Genomic DNA, 25,407 nt, shown 5'->3' on the forward strand with positions numbered 1-25,407 from the left:
AGGCCCTGAAGACTCTCCTTCGGCTCTGCAAATCCCCGTAGAGGAGGAAACACTGAATTGGAGCAGCGGCCCCGCTCTCCGTGGCGGCAGGGCGGGGACTGGGCTGGGCTGGGCGAGGCGGGGCGGGGCTGGGCGAGGCGTGGCCGGGCAGGACCGGACCCCGCCGGATCCCGAGGAGGGCGAGGCCTGCGCGCTGCGCAACCACGTGACTTCCTCGCCTCCGGGGACACCGACGCATGCGCGCCGCACTCTCGAAGAGGCGGCTGTGGCGCTGGTGGCGTCTGCTCCGGTGTTTGTGGGGACAGAGACGGTGGAAGTGCCCTCTTCGGCTCGGTTGGCCCACACTGCGGCTCATGGCATTGAGTGGCATCCATCGTCAGGTCAGCTGGGGCGGGCGCCTTGGAATTGGACGGAGTGGGTGGTACGCGGGGCAGCAAGGCGCCTGCCTTGTTTCAGGCCGCGCTAGGGCTGCGGCCTCCGACTCCCGCCCTGTTTGAGGCCTGCGTTGGCCTCGGGGCCCAGCTGTCCATCCCTCCTCCTTCCCACCTGTTGGGTGGAGCGGTGCGAGGTTTCTTTTCTTAGACCCCACGTTTGTCTGCCGGTGCTTCAGGACGGGAGGGGAAATGTGGGCCGCCACCTTGATTTAGGAAGAGATTTGGGGGTAAGTCTAAAGCTTTCCCGAGAGTTCGGAATCACTGTGGCTGGGACGGCTGGAAGTGGAAGGGACCTAGAGGATTGGGAGAATATAATACAAATTGTGTTAAACTTTTAGGCGCCTTGTAGGGCGCGTTTCGCGTTCTGACCAGAGCCACACTCTGGGACCCTGAGTCACAGCACCCCAAATATCAGCTAAAGCTTTTGGCAGGATGGGGTAGAAGCAGAAAAACCAAACATTAAAGAATAATGTTTACCTTTTGTAGCCAGAGACCAACACTGATATTTTTCTCGTTCCAAAAATCACATCTTTAAGTTAATTAGTAGTACTGCTCTTAATGTGTTATTAAGTACCATATTATGTACTATATTTATGCCGACTAAAATTTTAGTGTAATATTCATGTTGCCTTTTCTTTGAGGACGTCATGTTATTTGGCAACTGATCCTTGTTCAGAAATACGTAACACTTTTCTTTTTACAGTTGTAAAGGTTGAAACCTAAGAAAGCAGGTTTCATACAGGGAAATATGAAACTCATGTTGGAACTTAAGTGTTTTTGGCTTTGAGAGCTTAAGTGGATTGAAAAAAACAAGCAACTACTGTCAGGTGTCCCTCCCCACCCCCCCTTTATAACCTCATTCTAAAATTGCAAAAGTTGGAATTTTCCACTCTTCAGCCTCTGGTAGGGATAAAGTGAATGAAAGGAGTTGTACTAAAGAAGACAAGTTTTTAAGATTGTGAACTCTGGAATAATTAGGGGTTACCAAAGATGGCTAATTAGTAGGTGGTGAGAGATATTTGAAGTGAGAATTGAAAAGCAGAATTTTTTTAGTGTCAGAATATTTGGTAGTCTTTTTACTTGCTTACTTGTAGTTGAATATGGGAAAGATAAAAAGTGTGTGTGGCTTTTTTTCAAGAGAAAGATTAGCAGATACAAATTACTATGTATAAAATAGATAAACAAGGGCCTACTGTATAGCACAGGGAACTGCATTCAATATTTTGTAATAACCTAAAAAAAAGAAGAGAGAGAAAGAACAGAACCTTCTGTGGTATGCTAACATAATTCTGCATAAAACATAGGATTTTAATTTTTTTTTTGAAAAGTAGCCAAAGGGGGAAGAAAGTAGTTCCAGCCAAATGGTGTTTTTTTTTTTCAAAGACCAAAGATGATAGAAACATTTATGTAAATAAATAAAGCCCAATTTCTGGAACATAGTAAGTGCTTAATACGTGGAAACTTTAAAAAGGTCAATGTGTGAACATTCTGCTCAGCCTCTGAAAACAATTTCCAAAACTAGTGGTTATGATAGCCTCTTTTCTTCTAAACACTTTGAGTCTTCAAATTGGCTTATGTGTGGATGAGGCACAGAGTGACTTCTGGATTGCAAAGCTAGTTGATTGCAGTACTCAAACTCCTGACTTTCATTCCTTAGTGATGACTTAAGATTTTTATGTGTTGCCCTCTTTATGAAAAGAATAATCAGTGGTATGATTTTGAGTACCTCTGTCAGCATAAATGCCTATAGAGAGAGGAAAAAGAAGGTAATAGATCAGACTTCTCATTTTTAATTGAGTATGGGTTATTTAAGTCATTCCTTGAAAGAGCTTTTAAATTTTAAGATGGCATGCTGAATTGTTAGATGTATGTCATAACTGAACTAAAACTTGAACTGTATGAGCTTGATGTAGAACTGTATTTTTTCATGTACTGCATATTCACTTTTAATATATCATGTTTTCTTTTATACTTGTGGACTTTATACCTTTCATATGGTTTTATATAAGAAAGTACAGAGTAGTAAAAGGGCATCGAGTGGCTTAGTGAGTTGAGAAAAGGAGGAAACTTTTGTTATTCTGAGAGAATAGCATGAGCCCAGGCTCAGGCATGGGAATGTGTTGTCCTCTGTAAATGACAGTAAGGAATACTGTAGGATTAATACGTTTGAAAAGTTAAATTGGGACCAGATATATCATTCAAGTCTTTCAACAAATATTTATGTGCTGTTTTATACTAGACAGTTTTAGGTTCTAGGGACATAGTAGTGAACAAAACCAAGGGCCCTTATCTCACTGAATTTAATATTCTAATAATATTAATTTATCTGTAGCAATAGTGTAGCAATGTTTTTCAAGTTTTTTGACTGCAACCCATAATAGGATGTATGTGTAACATTTCAATCCAATAATCCAATAGTTGAATTCTGTGTGTGTTTCAGCAGTATGCCCTTAACGTGTGCATTGCACTCTGATGTATTTTTTCTACTCTGTATTTTTCCTTTTAAAAAAAATAAGCTGGTTTGAAGCATTCTGAATTATGTTTGAAAAACATTATTCAAGAGGGGAGAGAATAATTATTTATATTGTAACAGTAGCAGTATAAAAGAAGAGGATAGTTAATCTTTATAGCAAGGTATGTGTGATTATTTGTGGATGAGGTTTAGAGAGGTTAAGTAACTTGCTCAAAGTTCCCTAATGAGAAACTGGGCCAGATCTTTAATTCAGTTCTATCAGGCTCTAAAGCCCAAGCACTTTATTATACAACTTTCCAATTGATTTTGAAAATAATAAACTAGGTTTAGGACTCTGGGTGGAGGGTAAGGCCTGTGGTGTTTTTTGTTTATCATACAGTGAATTAAGTGTGTACTAGGCCTGCGTGTGTACTGTATATCTACGTATTTGTAGACCCGGTTCTTACTCTCAGGGAATTTGAGACAAAGGAAGATAGACATTGAATGAGTATCACAAATGTGATGTGTGCTATGGGGGAAAAGGATGCTATGGAAACATCATTGGGGGAACCTAACTAATTTGGAGGGTATGGGAATACTTTTCTGGAAGGGATGTTTAAATGTGCCCAGATTAATGAGTGGGCTTCAGTTAGGTTGAAGGCTCTGAGTGGGAGTGTGGGGGTGGGGTACAGGGGTGGGAGAGCATTCCAGGTAGAAGAAACTGCGTACACTAAGGCCTTGAAGCTGAAATGAGCTGAACTGGAAAACACAACAAAACTAGGTGACTGTGATATGTCAGTAAAGGGCAAGAAGAGAGAGCCTTTCAGGGAGGAAGTCATCATTACTGTTGGATGCTGTGATGAGCAGATCAGAAAGATGAATCAGAACATGTCCAGTTGGATTTATAAACAGGGAGATTGTGATCTTGGGGGAATTTCAGAGTCGTGATAAAGAAGAATTCAAATTTACGAGTAAATGGAGGGTGTAGAAGTAGACAACTTCATTGTCTTCCCGTTGTATTTGGAACAAAATCCAAATCCTTAACATAGCTTATGATTGCCCTTTGGTTGTTTTTAAACTAAATTATAGTATGTATATTATAAATTATTATATAAAAGATGAGAGATATTTTTACATGTTTGAAGGCTAATGGAAGTAATCTAATATACTGAGAGAAACTGATAAGGAGAGAGTCAAGATAATTTAAGAAGCAACATTCTTGAGAAGATGGGTGGGAGAAGTGATCCAAGTCATGAGTTCAGGGTTTGACCTTTTGTAGCAGCAGAGATACTTCATCCATTGTGACCAAGGTAAGGAGGAGGACAAATAATATAGCTCTTATAAGAGTGCTATAATAGAGGTGCAGAACAAATACTTAGAGAGCAAAAGACAAAAAATGGTTATGTATTTCAACTTTTATAGGAGTGCTATAATAGGGGTACAGAACAAATACTTTGAGAGCAAAAGGGAGGGAAGATTATACAAGAGGTGAGGGAAAAACTCTTAGAGGAAAACATAGGCAGAACAGCACTTTTCAGGATGAATTGCAGCAGTATCTTTTTGGATCCATCTCCTAAAATAAGGAAAATAAAAACAAAAATAAACAATTGGGACCTAATTAAACTTAAAAGCTTTTGCACAGCAAAGGAAACTGTAAATAAAACACAAAGACAGCCCACAGAATGGGAGAAAATATTTGCAAACAATGTAGCCAATAAGGTATTAATCTCCAAAATATACAAACAGCTCATGCAGCTCAATATTAGAAAAACAAACAACCCAGTCAAAAAATGGGCAGAAGATCTTTTCTCCAAAGAAGACATACAGGTAGCCAAAAAGCACGTGAAAAGATGCTCAACATTGCTAATTGTTAGAGAAATGCAAATCAAAACTACAGTGAGGTATCACCTCAACACTGATCAGAATGGCCATCATCAAAAAGTCTACAGAAAATAAATGCTGGAGAGGGTGTGGAGAAAAGGGAACTGTCCTACACTGTTGGTGGGAATGTAAATTGGCACAGCCACTATGGAGAGCAGTATGGAGGTGCCTTAAAAAACTATAAATAGAGCTGCCATATGATCCAGCAAAAGCACTCCTGGGCATGTATCTGGAGAAAACCATAATTTGAAAAGATACATGCATCCCAGTGTTCATTGCAGCACTGTTTACAATAGCCAACACATGGAGGTAACCTAAATGTCCATGGACAGACGAATGGTTAAAGAAGATGTTGTACATATCAGTGGAATATTACTCAGCCATAAAAAAGAATGAAACAATGCCATTTGCAGCAACATGCGTAGACCTAGAGATTATCATACTAAGTGAAGTCAGTCAGACAGAGAAAGACAAATATATGATATGTCTTATATATGGAATCTAAAAAATGATACAAATGAACTTATTTACAAAGCAGAAATAGACTCACAGACATAGAAAACAAACTTTTGGTTACCAAAGAGGAAAGGTTGGGGGGGAAGGGGTAAATTAGAAGGTTGGGGTTAACATATACACACTACATATGTAAAATAGATAATCAACAGCACCTACTGTACAGCACAGGGAAACTACTCAATACTTTGTGATAACCTGTATGGGAAAAGAATCTGAAAAAGAATAGATATATGTATATATAACTAAATCACTTTGCTGTACATCTGAAACTAACATACACGTTGTAAATCAACTATACTCCAATATAAAATAGAAATTAAAAAAAATAATAAAGAATAGAAGAGGTGAGGGGATTGGGAGAATGGTAACATAATAGATTTACTTCGTGGAGGTATAAAGAATTTTAAGAAGGAAATAGGGCATTAATGGAGATCTAGGAGGATAAAGCCTGACCCACCGTTGGTTGTGGCAGCTAGGTCAATATGAGAAATTAGTATTTTCATCGGAGTGATATGGGCTGGACTACATAGTGTACCAACAAATGGTTATTTTCTTAGGAAAAATACTGCAGTAGAACATGGTTGTTCATGATTAATTCTTTCATATGGCCTTTAAAAATTATTTCTAATAGAAATGTTACTTATTCTTACATATTTCTCTTTTAGCCAATAACTTTGTAAGTCTAATACTTCTAATAATTTGCCTGTAGATTCATCATTATTTCTTAAGGAGAAAATTCTAGAATATTTTCTTTTAAACATAGGTCAAAGCTGTGCTTAACTTTATGGTTTATGCTACATACTGAATTTTGAGAATATAACCCAAAGGAAATTGCTTTTTACAAATAGGCATTTACATGAGGGAGTTTACTGTGATATACTTAGTAAAGCCAAATCTTAGAAAGAACTCAAGTCAAATTGAGGAATATTTAAGCAAATCCAGCCATACTGCCCTTCTTGCTGATCTATTTTTCTGTGAACATGCCAGGTAAGGCATTTACTTATCTCAGTACTTGCTCTTTCTGCTGCCTGTCATTTTCTTCCTCCAGACAGCTGCATGACTGGCTTTCTTACTACCTCATCCTCTCTTTTATTTTGTTCTTAGCACTTGGTACCACATACATATTAGAAATATAGTTAGATTAAAAAAAGTCTCTATCTCCCCACTGGAACGTCAGCTCCTTGAGAGCAGGAACTCTGTTTCGTTCACAGCTAAATTTCCAGTGCTTAGAATAGTAGTGTCCGACACACAGAATTAGCTCATTAAATATCTGTTGAATGAATATTATTACACTAGGATATGATATTGGTTAGAGATTTTTAAAAATACTAAATAAAAGGGGTTCAGCATAGAGTAATTTGTATACCTAAATTCAGTAAAATAAATGAAAAATATAAATCAGATAAAGTAAAAAAGAAATAAAATAGTATAAACCCAAAAGGACAACGAACAGAAGAGGAGGTATCAACAGATGAGAATTCACGTTTTGGAAGAAAGCAGATGGACCAGTTTTAACTGATTAACTTAGGTTTTCACTTTTTTGCGTTCAGCTCGGTGCCTGCAGAGAGGGAAGTTAATAAGAAACAAGATGGATATTCCCACAAAATCCCAGAAAGGCTCAGGAATTTCAGGTTCCAAGGGCCTCTGAAGATAGGAGTGCTGAATGCAACTAAAAATTGTAAGATTTGTTAAAAGTCTAGAGTAGTTTAGACCCTTCTCCATCTAGTATAGCCAGCAAAAAACTGGATGTTCGTTATTTGAAGAGGGCAAAAGCAGAGAAGTTAGCACAGCTGTTGGGAGGTGGGGCAGGGGTGAAGGGTCTTAGCGAAAATGGGAAGTTGAATGAAAGTTTATATATTGAATGGTGAAATCACCAGCCCTGTTTGTCTTCTTTGCTCCCAGAATGCTTGTTGCCTTACTTAAGTTGAAACATTCTTCTTTGGGAAAACTTAACCCAAGGGAAATAATGTAGAGCACTGACATTTAGTGGGTTCCGCCCTCAGAGAATGCCATCATTGGGCATTCCCAGTCGTTAGGACTCTGCACTTTCACTGCTAAGGTCATGGGTTTCATACCTGGTCGGGGAGCTAAGATCCTGCAAGCTGCATGATGTGGCCAAAAAAAAAAAAAAGAATGCCATCCTGCACTGAGGCCCACCAGTTGCCAAGCTTTATCCAGCCTCTAATATGTTTTGTAACGCCTCACACTTATTCTTGAACAGAAGTTTGAAAATCACTGTACTTGAGAGACCAAAATAAATAGTCAGAAGACGCTCAGAAGAGACAGATAGTGCTGAGAACAGAAGAAAATTTAAAGTAAATTATAGAGAGATAGCAGGAGATACGGCAGTGAAAAAGGAATATTGATTACTCAGAGAATAAAAAATGGAAGTTAAAAATTTGACTCACAGGGCTTCCCTGGTGGTGCAGTGGTTGAGAGTCCGCCTGCCGATACAGGGGACATGGGTTCGTGCCCCAGTCCGGGAAGATCCCACATGCCACGGAGCGGCTGGGTCCACGAGCCATGGCCGCTGAGCCTGTGCGTCCGGAGCCTGTGCTCCGCAAGGGGAGAGGCCACAACAGTGAGAGGCCCGCATACCGCGAAAAAAAAAAAAAAATTTGACTCACATTAAAAATCCAGTAAAAGAGTTTTGGCAGAGTAGAATGAATCAAAGAGTTAGAAGAAAAATGTGGGGAAAGGTAAGAAAAGTAGAGGATCAATCCGGGAGGTCTAACACCTGAGCAGTGTGAATTCAACAAAGAGAAAATCAGTAGGAGGAAATTATCAAATAAATAATAGATACAGAACATAAGAACTGAATGATGTAAATAGATTAAAATAGGCCTTCCAAATGAATGCCTTGCAGAACGAATGGAAAGGACTCACCTTAGGGCACATCATTATGCAATTTCAGAACACCTGGGATAAACAGAAACTAAAAGCTTCTGTGGAGGAAAAAAAGGTTACATATCGAGGATAAGAAGTAAAAAGACATCAGATGTTCTCAACAGCAACGTCAGATGCTAGGAAACAATGAATAAATTCCTTCAAAACTTTTCAGAAAAAATTATTTTCATTCTAGAATTTTAAACTCACAATCTGTCATTCAGTTATGAGGATTTTAGAATTGGAAAGTCTTTTTTTCACCCTACATACCCTTTTTCAGAGTTACAGAAAGGATTCTCTACAAAAGGGAGTAAATCAGCAAAGAAAAAGATTTTATTATAAATGAGATTCAACCAAGGGGACAAGTGAAGGGAATTCCTTGGATCAAAATGAAGAGACAAACCTAGACAGGACAAGCCAGTCTAAACTGTTGCAGAAGGTTAGATGGTTTCAGAAAGGATGGCTCCGGAAGGGAAAATAGAATTGATAAGTATGAGTGACAGTTGCTTTTGAAGGACCTTTATAAGACCTCAAGGATGTGGGGTCATTTTTCAAAGGCAATGAAACATATGAAAATGAGGAAATATTTAAAGAAAGAGAAGCAAGGAAGTGTAATTATAGTTTACAAGATAGCTTGAAAAAAATGTTTACATGGTCATAATAATATAAACTTGAATATTGATTCAAGCCCAACCTGATAGAACTGTATTGGGAGCACATGAGAGGAAAGCTGTGCATGTATGTTTGGTATAATAACTAAACCCATATCTTCTCTAATAGCAAAAAAGATCTAAAATGGAAAAGTCAAGAAATAAAATAATGCCCTCAGATAAACGCTGTGTTGATTATCAGTTTTTTGAAGTTAAAGTCAACAGATTTTTTTCTTCCTCCTCTTAAAACCTCTGCAAAACAAATTCTAAATGCATTGTAAAGTTCACTTTTATTTTCGGTATTAATTTTAAAGTATAACACCTTAAGTTTGGATAACAATTTCCAGGGAATTAATTGTTCACAGTGGTATCTTCATTTATGTGAATTTATAGTTTTTAAGACTTTCACATGCTTTTATGTCATCTGAAGTTTTCAACAGCCTTGTGAAGCAGATAATACAAGTATTACTAGTCTTATTTGGAAGTGAGAAAAGTAAGACTGACCTAGAATCTCATGCTATTAAGGGAGAGAAGTAGGACTCACCCTCCTCTACCTCTTTGTTCTTTCTAATATTTACCACACTGTACTTTGTCTTATGGTGAAAGAAAGATCTGGAAATTCTAATTCCTAGTCTCTTGTATTTTGCCTTTTCTAATTTAGTTATAGCTTAGCTGTCGTTTTCCTTTAAAAAAAAAAAAGCTTTATTGTGGTAAAAACACATAAAATTTACCTTAATTTTTTTTTTTTTGTCATGCTGCACAGCGTGTAGGATCTTAGTTGTGTGTCTCCCCACACACACCAGGGATCAAACCTGTGCCCCCTCCAGTGGAAGTGCAGCATCTTAACCACTGGACCGCCAGGGGAGTCCCTTCTTAACTAACTATTTTTAAGCGTACAGTTCAGTAGTGTTGCATATATTAACGTGGTTTAACAGATTTCCAGAACTTTTTCATCTTACAAATCTGAAACTATACCCATTAAAACAACTCTTTTCCCCCTCTCTCTACTCCTTCATAACCACCATTTAGCTTTCTCTTTCTATGAATTGGACGACTCTAGGTAGAATCATGTAGTACTTGTCTTTTTTTGCGACTGGTTTATTTCACTTAGCATAATGTCCTCAAGGTTCATCCATGACAAGATTTCCTTCATTTTAAAGACTGATGATATTCCATTGTATGTATATATCACATTTTATTTACTTCTTCATCTGTTGGTGGACATTTGGGTTGCTCCTTTGGTGGTTGTGGATAGTGCGGCTATGAACATGGGTATACAGATAGCTAGCTCTTTGAAACCTGGCTTTCAGTTAGTTTGGATATATACTCAAGTGGGATTTTTGTTTTTAATATTTATTTATTTTGGCTGTGCTGGGTTTTAGTTGCAGCGCGTGGGATCTTCATGGCTGTGTGTGGGATCTTCATTGAGGCTTGTGGGATCTTTTAGTTGTGACATGCAGGATGTAGTTCCCTGACCAGGGATTGAACCTGGGCCCCCTGCATTGGGAGCGTGGAGTCTTAACCACTGGACAGACCACCAGGGAAGTCCCTGGGATTTTTGGATTATATGGTAGCTCTATTTTTAATATTTTGAGGAAACTCCATTTGGTTTTCTGTGCCATTTTACAATCCCACAGTTAGTGTACAAAGGTTCCAATTTCACCTCATCCTTGACAAAACTTGTTATTTTCTGGGGTTTTTTGATAGTAGCCATCCTAATCGGTGTTGATGTGATATCTCATTGTGAATTTGATTTGTATTTCTGTGATAATTAGTGATGTTGAGCATCTTTTCATGTGCTTGGTGGCCATTTGTTTATCATCTTTCGAGAAATGTCTAAGTCGTTTTTTTATTTTTTAATTGAGTGTTCAGTTATGGGAGTTCTTTATGTATTCTATATATTAACTACTAATCAGACATAAGATTTGCAAATATTTCCTCCTCTTCTGCTATTTGCCTTTTAACTGTGTTGATTGTGTCCTTTGATGCATGAAAGTTTTAGTTTGATGTAGCCCCATTTGTCTATTTTTGCTTTTTTTGCCTGTGCTTTTGGTATCATAGCCAAGAAATCATTGCCAAGTCCAATATCATGAAGCTTTTCCCATATGTTTTCTTCTAGGAGTTTTATAGTTTTAGGGTTTACGTTTAGGTTTTTAATCCATTTTGGGTTAACTTTTGTGTATGCCGTAAGATAAGGATTCAGCTTCATTCTTTTGCATGTGAATATCCAGTTTTCCTAGCACCATTTGTTAAAGAGACTGTCCTTTCTCCATTGAGTGATCTTGGGACCCTTGTCCAACATTTATTTCTGGGCTTTCTGTTCTATTCTATTGGTCTGTTTGTCTTTATGCCAATACCACACTGTTGTCTTCTTCCTTTTGATAGTTGTTTTTTTACCCCTTTGCCATTTTATATTGCTAGTTGGAAGTTATTGGTTGTTGTTAAGAGTAAACTGGTACTAGTAATTGCCACATTATGAAGTATATGTTAGAATAACTTATTAAAAATAACTTTAGTGTATTTTTCTTTTGGCCATGTGATTTTTTTAAGTAATCAGAAAAATGATCTCCCTAAGGGTAAGGCTGGCGTTAGCTCTTTTTTTTTTTTTTTTTTTTTTTTGCGGTATGCGGGCCTTTCACTGTTGTGGCCTCTCCCACTGTGGAGTATAGGCGCTCTGGACGTGCAGGCTCAGCGGCCATGTCTCATGGGCCCAGCCGCTCCGCGGCATGTGGGATCTTCCTGGACCGGGGCACGAACCCGTGTCCCCTGCATCAGCAGGCGGACTCTCAACCACTGCGCCACCGGGGAAGCTCCTTAACTCTTTTTATAACACTGTAATTGCAGGGTGTGGAGTAATTGATCATTTCTGAAGATGCAGGGGTGTGGTAAATTTGCTGATTCCAGAAGAAACCCTTATGTCCCACTTAAGTATGCAGTTAGAATAGAACAGGTAGTAAATGAATCAGAATGTAACAACTTTCCGTTTGTTTTTTTGACAGTATGCTTTGAAATAAAAAGATACAAAATAATGACTAATTTGTATCTGGAAGATTAGTCTTCAAATGTGTCTTTCCTTTAAAGGAGGGGGCAAAAGAGACCAAAATAAGTTGAAAAGCTTCTGCGCCTTTTCCTAGGGTCTCAACTGGTAAACCCGGAAAAGTTTATGACAATAATCAGTCATTCAAGTAGAAGGGAACTATTTTTTCTGGTAGTCTAATGTTGATACTTTGGGATTGTCCTTTATCCTGTACCAACTAGATTTGGTTGTTTTATTTCTTCTCAGATTCCTCTTGCTCTCCATGCTGCTTACTTTCATTTCACTTCCCCAATGCAGACCCTCTTCATTCTGGTCAGTCTTATTTCCTTCTTGGCTTGGAACCAGTCCTAATTTCCATCTTCTTGTCTACTGTTAATAAGAAGGGTTGTTCTGTCAAGTCAAGTGGGCTATTCGCTATTTTGGAATAATTTATCATTATTTCTCTATTGTTCCAAAATCTGTAGTTTTTCAAAGTGAAGACCAAATTCTATATTTCATGAAGGTTTGCTAGATGCCTATAATGTTCAATTGATTTTTCTAAACTTTGACTTTGTTTCATTTGAAATTTTGTCTCTCTAATTGTTTTGCATGTTTTTTTAATCGCTCTCCAACTACTAATAGTTAATAAGCCTTAGAGTGAGGACCTTATCTTATACCTATGTATTCTCTATAAGGAATGTAGTAAAGTGCTGGATATGCATCAAGTATTGAAAACTTTTTTGTCCCCACCTGACCTTCCCCCACTTTCCTTCTTCTCCTTTCCCTCTTCTTCTTCTCCTTTTTAAAAAATATTCCTTAGATTTACCTGGTTCTAACTAATTCTTCCAGTGGCATTCAGCCTCAAAGTTCACTTGATTTAACATTTTAAATTTATCCTTTCTTGGGAAAAAATTTGCTTCATACTGCATTTTGAAATAGTGGACATATTTTAAAATCTGGATATCAAATCTACATGACAATTTAAAAGATGCCTTCCATACACACAGAAAAAACCTAAAACTAGTAAGAAGACAAACTCAAAAATGTTTTACAATGTGTGTCATTTTCTAGTTTACAGAGAGCTTTTGCAAACCATTCATAAAAAATGCAGTAGAAAATATAGACAGGGCTTCCCTGGTGGTGCAGTGGTTAAGAGTCGCCTGCCAATTCAGGGGACATGGGTTGAAGCCCAGGTCCAGGAAGATCCCACATGCTGCGGAGCAACTAAGCCCGTGCGCCACAACTACTGAGCCTGCGCTCTAGAGCCCATGAGCTACAACTACTGAAGCCTGCACACCTAGAGCCCGTGATCCGCCACAAAAGAAACCACCGCAATGAGAAGCCCGCGCACCACAACGAAGAGTAGCCCCCACTCGCCGCAACTAGAGAAAGCCCACGTGGAGCAACAAAGACCCAACTCATCCAAAAATAGATAAATAAATAAACAAATAAGTAAATAAATTAAAAAAAAGAAAATATAGACAAAGGATGTGAAATAGTGTTTAAGGGGAAAAAGGAAATAGAAATTCAACATACTTGTAGTTAAAGAAATGCAAATCAAAATGAGGTACTACTCTCTTTTTTCCTTTTTTTAATCAGATGAGCAAAAATTGTTTCATGATACCTAGTGCTGACAAGAGGAGATGGAAAAATGGACATTCTCATGTCCATGTCTCATTAGTGGGTTAGTTAGGAATGCATTTTTCTGCAAGTAATAGAAAAACTCATCTATTGATACTAGTTTAAGCAAATAGGGACTTATTTTCTTACACAGCTGGCATTGTGTTATTAGCAGCTTGATGTCAGGGCTGGCATTTCTTAATTTTCTTGGCCAGTTCTTTTGACTGCTTTGTGAATACAAGTTGTTTCAGATATGTTCACATTCAAAGTAAGAAGAAAGTGGTAGAGCCTACACTATTTGCTGACTGTCCCTTTTATCAGAAAAGCAAAATTGTTCCCAGAGCTCTGCAGCAGATGTGCTTTTCAGACTCATAATCCTTACATGGGGTTAGGTATATTGCTGCTCTGAACCAAAACAATGTTTTATTAGGAAGATGGTGAGAGAAGATGGTGAGAGGGAATGTTGGATAGTCAGCTAAAATTGTGTTGTCACACGGCTGGTACAACTTTTTAAAAGATAAGTTGTAAGCGTATTCCCAAATTTAATATACACAGATCTTTGATGCAACAGTTCCATTGTTCAGTTTACCCATGAATAAGTTTCTGTTCCTCTGAATCATTCAGAGAACATGGTAGAAGTACAACTTTCTGGGCCTGAGCCTAGAACTCAGAATCATTGGCGTTGGGGCCAATGAATATGTATTTTAAAAAAAAAATAGCTTACTAGGTGACTATTATGTGGAGCTAGGTTGTGTAGACTATAGAGAAACCCAGATTTTTAAAGTAGGAATAAAATTGCAAAAAAAAAAAAATTTGTAACCAGCCAACCACTGGCATGTCATATCTGGAGCTCGTTTTTCTTAAAAACAAAACAAATGAAACAAAATACCTCTTTTTTTTTTTTTTTTTTTTTTTTAACTTCAGTTAAATAATTGCAGATAAGCCAAAAGAAGAAAGCGTCAGCCCAGTTATATGGGGAGAACAGCCATTAACACCAACTAATATTGTTAGTGTATGTTATTTGATATAAATCCTTACAGATCTGTGTGTAGCATGCATATAATATATATGTAGTGGTTATCTTTCTATATCAAGACAGGTGCACATATTTCCTTTTAAATTATTATTATTCCATTGTACAAACATGCCACCTACTAAAGCAGTGTTCTTAATACTACCCTCTTTTTTCGCTATAATAGTGTTCTAGTGAATGCTTTTAAACAAATAAATGTTTTTTATCTGATTATTTACATAACATAAAATATGCACAATTGCCATTTGGTATATTTTGTGCGACTGTCCTCCAGAAATATCTTTTTCCTTGTTGCCAATTTGATATCTCATTGTTTTAATTTACATCTTTATTAGTAAAGATTCAGTCCTTTCATATGTGTATTGGCCACTTGCATTTCTTTCTTTGAATTCCTTTAGTCTTAATCCTTTTTTACATTATATTATGCAATATTAACTATGTATTCTGAGTATATTTTAGGAGTAAATCAGTTTTATGGTCTGTTTAGTTTTGAGAATAATCCCTAATTTAAAAAGAAGACATGCTCTATAATGATTCAGTTTCCATTTAAACTGTTAGTGGAAGAGATGAAAGTGAATTGTGAAAATATATTGTAGTATTACCTTACAGGATAAAAGAATAATTCCTTATTATTTTATGGCCTTAACCATAAGATGACTTAATTTAAAAGATTTTATGAAGTAACTATCCAGATGGTAAAACTTTCATAAATTTTTTTTTATGATTTTTTTTTTAATTTATTTATTTTTGGCTGTGTTGGGTCTTCGTTTCTGTGCGTGGGCTTTCTCTAGTTGCGGCGAGCGGGGACCACTCTTCATCGCGGTGTGTGGGCCTCTCACTGTCGCGGCCTCTTGTTGCAGAGCACAAGCTCCAGATGCGCAGGCTCAGTAGTTGTGGCTCACGGGGCTAGTTGCTCCGTGGCATGTGGGATCTTCCCAGACCAGGGCTCAAACCCGTGTCCCCTGCACTGGCAGGCAGATTCTCAACCACTGCGCCACCAGGGAAGCCCTACGATTTTTTATCTTTTGGCTGCGTGGCTTGTGGGACCTAAGTTCTCTGACCAGGGATCGAACCCGGGGCCCTAGCAATGAGAGCACAGAGTCTGAATCACTGGACTGCCAGGGAATTCCCTTATAACTATGTTTTTATTTTTTTATTATTTCTTTTATAACTATGTTTTTAATAACACTTACTTTAAAAATCACTCTTTAATTTTAAAACCTTAATGTGTATCTTCTATAATAAAATCAAACCTAGCTGCTAGGATTTAAAATTTATAGATATATTTCAACAGTATAACCTTCTTAAAAATCTATCCTGAGCTAAGTTATGAATTTCCCTCTGAAACATTTATATCCATGACCAGAATTTGTTTTGTTAGCTAAAGCCTCCAGAACAGATATTAAAGATACTGCTGTTTTTCAGGATTGGTAGCAAGATAGCATTCAGATATTAAAATTTAGATTCTTAGCTAGCTAAGGAGCACTGAATTCTAGATATGATTGCTTCTTTAGGGAGCAGGCTCAATACTCACTGTTTTATAGATGAAGGAGCTAGTTTTTGCTCAGTCAACAATAAACTGGCAGAAGTTTGGAAAATTTGTTACAGAATTTAATTTGTAATATAAAAACTAATAAACCTTCTGATTTTGACTTACAGGAGAGCTCAAGAATCAAATTAATATATTCCTTTAATAGCTAACTTGGGCTTTTAAAAGGTGGTTTTGATGATGCCAAATAAACATTTGGAAGATGTTTCTCTTTATGTTTCCACAGATCATTAACTGAAGAAAAAATAAACAGCCATGCAAAATTCTCACATGGATGAGTACAGAAATTCCAATAATGGCAGCACAGGCAACAGTTCAGAGGTAGTGGTAGATCAGTCTACTGATTTCAGTACTGAGATTATGAATGTTACAGAAATGGAACAGTCACCTGATGGATCTCCTAATGTGAATACAACTACGGAAGAAAATGAAATAGCAAATACTGTGGACCTTCCAGTGACAGAAACAGAAGCAAATTTCCCTCCAGAATATGAAAAGTTTTGGAAAACTGTAGAAAGTAATCCTCAGGATTTTACAGGCTGGGTATATTTGCTTCAGTATGTAGAACAGGAGGTTAGTAACTATTTAAATGGGATTAGAGGGGACAGAAAAATCAAGTAATATCAGACTAGGCCTTATTGTTTTGTAATTAAAGTTGCCTCTTTTATAATTTTCAGATTAAGTTGAACATTTTAGATAATATTTTTTTAGCTTCAAAAATAACTTTCATAGCATTTGTACATTATGGAAAGTATTAGAATCAAAGTCTAATGTTTGTAATAATTGGTGTGTGTATGTATGTGTGTATAAAATTGCTGAAATAAAAAAATTACTTTGCTGTTTGACAGACTTAGTTCCTTCTGTTTCAAAGGATAAGATTGCATTGTAGGAAAAAGGGCTGCTGTGTGTGTGGTTTTTAAGCCTGCCGTTTATTTTGAGATAATAACAGGCATACCTCGTCTTATTGCGCTTCACTTTATTGAGCTGCACAGATACTGCGTTTTTTACAAATTGAAGGTTTGTGGCAATCCTGCGTCGAGCAAGTCTGTTGATGCCATTTTTCCAACAATATTTGCTCATTTCCTGTCTCTGTCACATTTTTGGTATTTCTTGCAGTATTTCAAACTTTTTCATTATTATGTTACGGTCATCTGTGATCAGTGGTATTTGATGTTACTATTGTAATTATTTTGGCATTTTTTAGCAATAAAGTCTTTTTAAATTAAGGTATGTACATTGTTGTTTTAGACATAATGCTATTGCACACTTAATAGACTACAGTATAGTGTAAACAGAATTTTTGTGTGCACTTGGAAACCAGAAAATTTGTGTGACCTGCTTTATTGCGATAATACGCTTTATTACAGTGGTCTGGAACTTAACCCGCAATATCTCTGAGGTATGCCTGTACATTTGAAAGGAATAATAGTTTTTGTGACAAAAATTTCCAAGATGTTTAAACACCTTGTTTTATTTTCATCAGAATCACTTGATGGCTGCCAGGAAAGCGTTTGACAAATTTTTCATACACTATCCGTATTGCTATGGTTATTGGAAAAAGTATGCAGACCTCGAAAAGCGGCATGACAACATTAAACAATCAGATGAGGTGCGTACATTACTGAATAAAGTTATCTCCATTAGGTACTGTAAGCCAAATAATAACAAAACAGAGACTTTTTTTGGCTGGCAGTACCTACGATTTATGGTCAAACAATTTTATAGGGTATTTTATTTGCATTTGTCACTCTTGTGGCATTTGTAGCTAATATTTTCTCTCTTTGTTGGCAGGTGCGTTAAACCTCTACAGTTTGTCAAGCTTTGCAGTGCAAGCCTCTGTATTACACTGCAGCTTAACAAGTAGGGCAGGGCTTTTCTCTCACTTACATTTATTTCTCATTTTCCAAACAATATAGTTGGTTTGCTAGTCACATTTGCTACGTCTTATTGCATTTTTGGTCAGACGCTGTCATTGATGCTCTAATGGGTCTGTGCCCTATGGTCTGTAACCCAAAGCCTGCCCACACAACCCGGTCAGAATGCAGGGACTGCTGCGCTTTGAAGATCAAGACTCTGCACGTGGGGATCAGAACATTGCCATGTTCTATCCAACCTCCACCCAAATGGTAATGGTAGATTATTTAAACAAAATTCCAGTAATTAGTATTTCTAAGGTTCACCGGATAACACAGTGTTGCCTCTCTGTTAAGAAATAATTAAATATTTGAAGTACAGTTTGTTGTTTTCTTCTTAGGTGTATCGCCGGGGGCTTCAGGCAATACCTCTTAGTGTTGACCTTTGGATACATTATATAAACTTCTTAAAAGAAACATTGGACCCTGGTGATCCTGAGACAAACAGTACAATAAGAGGGTATGTGAAACACTGATACTTAAATGTATTTAAAGATATAAATAAGTCAAGTATTCTGATATTGATAATAGAACTACTCATGAATGCTGAACTAAAAGTTTAACTTTCTTTTTCACTATTAAAAAAAATGATACACATAAGTAAACTTATGCATGATTATTAAAAAATGTACATAATAAAGTCCACCATTCCACACCCCCTTTTCTTATGTCCCCAATCCCTCTCCTCTCATGGTTAATTACTTGGGGTGTGTTCTTTCAGATACACATAGATGTACATATATGTGTGTATACATATTACACATATTTTTGTTTGATTTCTTAAAAAAATTAACAGAATTTTTAGAAATTCTCCCTACCATTTTCTTTAACCATTGCAAGAGTGTTTTATAGTATCAAGGTAGTATATTTTATTTGACCAAATTCTTATTTATAGGAAATCATTAGTGCTTCAGTGAACATCTGTTTACAAGTCAATGTTTATGTAGAACACTCTAGAAATGTAACTTCTGTCAAAGGGAATCGCAGCTATGTTTTGTCATATGTTCTTTTAAAAGTGGTAGCAATTTTAAACTCGCAGTGTATGAGGGTAGTCATTTTCCCATAGTCATGCCATGTTTTTTTTTTTTTAACCTCCAGTAGTATTTCATTATCTTAGTTCACATACCTGTAGGTTGGTCATCCTGGTTTACCATCTTTTCAAATGCTGTCTATGTAAGGCATTTTTACATTGCTTGTTCATGACATTTGCTCATTTTACTTTGGGATTGTCTTTGTTATTGATTATAGGAATTTAAAATGTGTTTTTGGTTTTTATTTTCATCAAATTATTGATATGTACATGTAATTTAAAAAGTTAATGTTAAACTGCTTGCAACAAAAAGTGATTCCCTCCACCTCTCTTTAAATATTTTAGCTGTTTCTTCTGATATTTTCCAACATGTTTAAAACAGTAGCACTCTACTGCTTTCTGCTTCTCTCTCACTACCTATAGACATTATCATTCTGTTATGGTAGATGAGAATTTTTAGTTCACTTATACCCTGCTTCCCATTCCTCATCTTTCCAGTATGGATAGGTTTCATAGCTTTTTGTTTTTCCTGTAATTACCCCTTTCCTTCCCTTCCCCCTTTTTCCCATTTGCCTGGCTTTCTTTAAACATTTAAAATTTTCTACCCCCTTCAACAGCTACTTTCAGTAGTCAGTACTAATACTGACTTTCCACAGCGTACAAATGCTATATAAGTTATTTTTTGAAACTAAAAAATGTATGTATCTAGTGTTATTCTACTTAATCTGAAGATTACAAAAAGAGAATTATGTTCTGAGAAATGTAAATTCCATTTTTTTTCCCTCTTCTTGGAGATAGCCCTCCTGGAACCTCCTCTTCTGTAATCTGGACTGGTTGCTGTATTCTGATTCTGTTGTACAGCAGTTTTTGGATTTCCTCATTATCATGGTTCTAGGAGATGTCTTTACCTTTTTCCTGGGTATCAAGCTCTATTTATTAGAGCTTGTTAGATCCTACTCTTTCTTGGTTCATGCCTGCCTTTTAGAGGAGTACATCCCATAACTTCCTGATAAAGGATGCTTGGAATGAAAAAAAATTTTTTGAATCTTTATGTCTGAAACAATTGATGGTCCAGTGGGGTATAGAATTTTGAGGTGAAAGTAATTTTTCCTTAGGGCTTTGAAGGCATTTCTCCATCTATCTTCCGGTGTTGCTTTTGAGAAGTATTATACCATTCTTTTGAATTCTCTTTATGTGACTTGTTTTTCTTCATGGAAGCTTTTTAAATGTTCTCTTTATCTTTGTTGTAACTGCAATTGTAATGCTTTGGTGTGGACTTTCTTTTTCTAGTTAATTGTGCTTACTCAGTGGGCCTTTTCAATCTGGGATGTTTTAAAGCACATCTTTCTAGTCTTAGAAATGTTATTATTGTGTACATTCTTATTTTGATAATTTCTTTCTCTTGGTTTTCTCTGTTGTTTTCAATAGTTGAAATAGTTCAAAACCTTCTGTTTTAATCATTTAATTTTCTTACCTTTTTCCTTTTTCTCAATCTGCTAGGATTTGTTTGACTTTTTGAGGTATTTCCTTGAACCTTGTATTGGATTTTTAATAGCTGCCATAAGATTTTTAGTATCTAAGAATCTTTCCTCTTCTTTGAATATTCCTTTTCTTATAGCCTCCTATTCTTGTTATATGGCTGCATATCTTTCTATTTTAATATCCAAATTTTTTACTTTTAAAAATATTAATTATTATTTTAAATACTTATTTTATTTTGGTTGTGTCAGGTCTTAGTTGTGGCATGCGAACTCTTAGCTGTGGCATGCGTGTGGGATCTAGTTCCTGGACCAGGGATCGAGCCCGGGCCCCCTGCGTGGGAGCGTGGAGTCTTAACCACTGCGCCACCAGGGAAGTCCTATTTATTTATTTATTTAATTTTATTTATGGCTGTGTCTGGTCTTAGTTCTGGCACGCGGGGTCTTCATTGAGGCTTGTGGAATCTTCTGTTGCGGTGCACAGCCTTCTCTCTAGTTGTGGAGCGCAGGCTCCAGGGCGCATGAGCTCTGTAGTTGTGGCACGTGGGCTCCAGAGTGCATGGGCTCTGTAGTTTGAGGCACATGGGCTCTCTTGTTGAGGTGCTGGCTTAGTAGCCCCGCGGTATGTGGTATCTTAGTTCCCTGACCTGGGATTGAACCCGCGTCCCCTGCATTGGAAGGTGGATTCTTTACCACTGGACCACCAGAGAAGTCCCTGGCTGCATATCTTTTTAACATTTCTTTGAGGGTATTAAGGATAGTTGAAATTTTTCCCTACCCTCAGTGCTGTTTTCTCTTTTCTGTTTGTTTGCTTGTTTTCATTTCTGATACGTTTGATCTCTGGATTTCTGCTCATGTTAAAGATTCAATACTAATAAACTGAATGGAAGTTCTGTACTACATTGTTAGCTGGCATAAAGGGCTTCACAGTGCATGATCAGGTGGCTACTCAGGTTTTTGTTGGGGGACTCCCAGTGTTGGAATCTTTATATCTTATTCCTATACCAAGCAGTTTCTTCGTTGAAGGATCATCTGATCTGCCTGGGGAGCATATACCTAGCTTCTGAAATCCCATAGCTGAGCAGGAAAGTGTGTTCAAGGCCTCTTACCATTCATTAAGCAAACCTTCCTCTAAACATTTTGTTCATTACCTGTCATCCTTCCTCTTCCAGCTACTTCCAGTTTTCTTAGTGTCTGGTGCGTTAATTTCCTGAATCACTTTGGGATTCTGCAGAGGAATAACATGTATTTTAACTCTCTTGAAAATCTCAAACAAACATACACGTGTGTGCACGTACCACACACACACACACACACACACACACACGCGCGCGCGTGTGCATGTTCTCTCAATCCCTTATGTGTATTAAACATATTTCCCCCGGTTTTGGCACATCTTTGTTTAGGGTATCTTTATCATATAGAGGTTTTTGTTTTTGTTTTTTTCTTACTGTGGTTCAATTTGTAATCTTTTATTGGTTTCTGAGTTTTGTGCCTATCTTGCCAAGAATATATAAATCTTGAATTTTTTTCTAATTCTTTTTATAGGCTTTTTTTTATAGTTCACTTATCTGACATTTAGCTTTTGTCTTTTGTGAAACAGATTAACCTTAGTTTGTGTCTTTTGCAAGTCAGAGATTAACCTTTTATTTTTTCCATTTGGAATAGTCCATCTTTTCTGCAATGATTTATTATTTTTTTATTTTTTAAATTAAAAAAAAAATTAGTGTGCATTGATTTAAAATACTTTATCATATACTAAATTTTCACATATATATAGATCTTTTAATCCATACTTTTAATTATTGTAGCTTTCTAGTTTCTTTTGATACCTTTCAGGAAAATGCCTGCTGCTTTGTACTTTTACAAAAATGTTTTGCATCTTTGTATGCTAGATGAATGTTAGAATTTTTTTTCTCTTCCATCCAAAATTTCTTAGAGCTTTGATTGGCATTCAGTTAAAGTTGTAGATTAATTTAGGTAGTGTAGTTTATACTGTTACAAATCCCTCTTGATTCTAATATTTATTTTGAAAACGTACCTAAAATTTTATCCCATTGGGATATCAAATCCAGTGATTAAAATTGCTTACAGAAATCTCTTCAAATGAGCTAAGTATTTTAAAATAAATGATTTTGTAGTAAAGTGTAACTGTGGAATTTTAGAATTAGGAGAGAATTTTGAGAGTTTTAGAATATATGTATATTTCTCATTACCTGACAAGGCAGCTGGACCCCTTGTTGGAGAGTTGTTTTGCCAGAAAATTATTTCTTAAAGTGAGATAAATTTTGTCTGTCTTTTGCCCTAAAGGAATCTATTCAACAGACATTTCAAGTTTAACGAATATTTTAGTGTCTATTGTGTTACTCTTATATGTTTGCTGTGTAATTTGCATTGCAAATTTATATCATATGAAACAATATACAGTTACATAAAATTACATTTACCTATTCCCTTTACGTTTTCCCTTTTTTAAGCATACACTTTTCTACTATTCCTTCTTCCTTTTAATCTTCCTTCCTTTTAATCTCTACTTGTATAAAGTTGAATATAATTTTGAATTTAGCATTATCTTCTAAAATTTAGAAATATTTTATTAGTTTCAGGAGTATGACAATGATTTGATATTTGTATATATTGCAAAGTGTAGAAATAATATTTTTAAAGTGATTTTATCTTGGAAAGATAACTTAAGAGGTAATTTAATTTTTCAGAACTTTTGAGCATGCTGTTCTAGCTGCAGGAACAGATTTCCGATCTGACAGACTCTGGGAAATGTATATAAACTGGGAAAATGAACAGGGAAACCTGAGAGAAGTTACAGCTATATACGATCGTATTCTTGGTATTCCAACACAGCTGTACAGTCATCATTTTCAGAGGTGAGTGGAAAAATCAGGTTAACATTTTTTTGTGATTACTCAGGTAATTAATTTCCAATAATGAGGATACTTATTCTCTTGAAATGTAAGATTCTATTAGACGCAAACAGGAATAAATTTTATTGCTCAATAATCGCAAGTTATATACACTTTTAGATTTGACATTTTCAGTATAGCTTATAAAATGTTTAGGAACTTTACTGGTTTTAGACAGAAGGTTCTCTTTATCTGTTTTATAGGTGAGGAAACGATAGGAATCCTGTCTTTTGTCTAAGATATTTCAGAGTAGTGAAGGAATGAGAGAAAAGAATCTAAGTTTAATTATTCTTCATGGTTAACACAGTACATGGCACATAATAGATGCTTATTTAAAACATAATGATTTACTAAAGGTCCATTCTTGTGATTCACGTAACATCTTATATCCAAAAGAGCAAAGAATGTATTTTATGTAGTAAGTCCTGTTTATAGTCAAACAATCAAAAATAATTTCAGTTTAGTTTTCTACTATGATAATCTGTTATGACTGGTATCATTTCATTTTAATGAGTGCTGTTAAAACAACTAGTTCTGTGTACTGTGATTTCCATGTTTCTGATGTATTCAAAGTATCCCATTAATAAGGCTCCCACTAATACGGACTTAAGTCTTTCTGAACAAGAAAGTTATGAGGACTGTGTTGATAAATGTTTGCTATAACTGCCATATTTCTGTCATAATTTTTATAACTAGTATTGTGGTAGAGCCTGTAAACTTTAGGTAGTTATTAAGTAAGTGATTGTCTAAATTTTTCTTTACTAACAAATTAGAAAACTTTATGAAATGTTTGTACAGAACTGTGGATCAATTTGCTAAGCTATGTAGACCCAGGTTAGAAACCTGGGTTTCTAAAAAAAGCATGTGGACCTGAATATACCATCTGTTTTTCATGAGATAGAGGAGGTGGGCAGGGTTCTAGGGTATAATGACCTAGGGAGACACTTGCTGAAAGAGATTATTAACACAAGGGTTGGCATGTGGAGACGCTTGGTGAATATTTGTTGACTGAATTTAAAAAGTTAAAATATTTTTAATGTTTTTTTAAAAGCCTTTAAAAAAGATTTAAAAAGTTTTCTGGGACAAAGCGGGTTCCTTTCATAAACCAGTTCTTCTAGGGTCTAAAGTATAGGTAAAATATATGATTATAATAATTTTATTGTTGGTAAGAAAAAATATGACTAGGAAACAGTTATACAGACAGTATTCTGAGTGCCTTATAACTCATTTAATCGTCACAATTAACCAGGTATAGGTATAGGTACTATTATTTATCTATATTTTATGGAAGTAGAGGCAAAGAAAGATTAAAGTATTTGCAAAAGGTCACAGAATTAGTAAGTGGGTGGAAGCTGATTGGAACCTAGATAGTGTGGCCCCAAAGTTCTTGGTGTAGTTTTTTTTTTTTTTAATATTTCACTGGGCTTTTAAAAATGCATGTATGAGTATAATAGAGATTAGTGGATTGCATTACACATACTGCTTTTTAATCTACTCTTTTTCACTTAATGTAATGAGACACACTTTCCTTATGAGTATAGCAAACTCCGAAGTAGTGTTGGTATAAGTAAATCTTATAGTTTATGTAAGTAAACTAATTCACATGACTAATTGCTTTGAGAAATGCTGAAATGTTTTCTTTTGCCAAATATACTTCTCCTATTTAAAGTCAGTTATTTAGTGCTTGCCATGTACCAGATGATATGTATTTAAGTTGTGGGAATAAAGGCCCAAAGAAGATATGTATGCATTGACTTGGCCCTCAAGTTGCTCAAAAGTGTAGAAGAGGAAGCATGTGCTAAAGGAACTAAGTGCTGTATTAGAAATATTTCTATTGTGTAGGCTTGTATATTGGATATACACTGAACATTATCTCTAAGAATATATCTAATTTAAAGTCCTCCTTAGCATGAGTACTTTTGTGATATGATCTAATTCCTCAGGCCCAGTCCCTGGTAGTTCTTAAACTCTAGACATAACCTGAGTACTGATAATTTCCCAAAGGGCAGTGATGTTTTATGCTTTTATGAC

General features: G+C 36.2%; 1 protein-coding gene across 6 annotated transcripts in view; it reads left to right on the top strand.

Annotated features, from left to right (window-relative positions):
- Positions 1 to 231: 231 nt before the first annotated feature.
- Positions 232 to 25,407, top strand: part of PRPF39 (pre-mRNA processing factor 39) — a 37,207-nt gene continuing 12,031 nt past the window's right edge. Inside the window, exons 1-5 of one of the 6 annotated variants that reach the window (XM_004270009.3) lie at positions 232 to 380; positions 16,264 to 16,610; positions 17,521 to 17,646; positions 18,292 to 18,410; positions 23,173 to 23,340. In XM_004270009.3, the coding sequence (XP_004270057.2) occupies positions 16,293 to 16,610; positions 17,521 to 17,646; positions 18,292 to 18,410; positions 23,173 to 23,340 (731 nt within the window). In that variant the 5' untranslated portion in view covers positions 232 to 380; positions 16,264 to 16,292. Of the gene's footprint in view, positions 381 to 16,263; positions 16,611 to 17,518; positions 18,164 to 18,291; positions 18,411 to 23,172; positions 23,341 to 25,407 lie in introns of those variants that run through there. The other 5 variants (XM_049706888.1, XM_049706889.1, XM_049706887.1 and 2 more) reach the window with 5 other exon arrangements.

The sequence above is a fragment of the Orcinus orca genome, chromosome 2 (genome assembly GCF_937001465.1).
Source record: "Orcinus orca chromosome 2, mOrcOrc1.1, whole genome shotgun sequence".
In the NCBI taxonomy this organism is placed as follows: Eukaryota; Metazoa; Chordata; class Mammalia; order Artiodactyla; family Delphinidae; genus Orcinus; species Orcinus orca.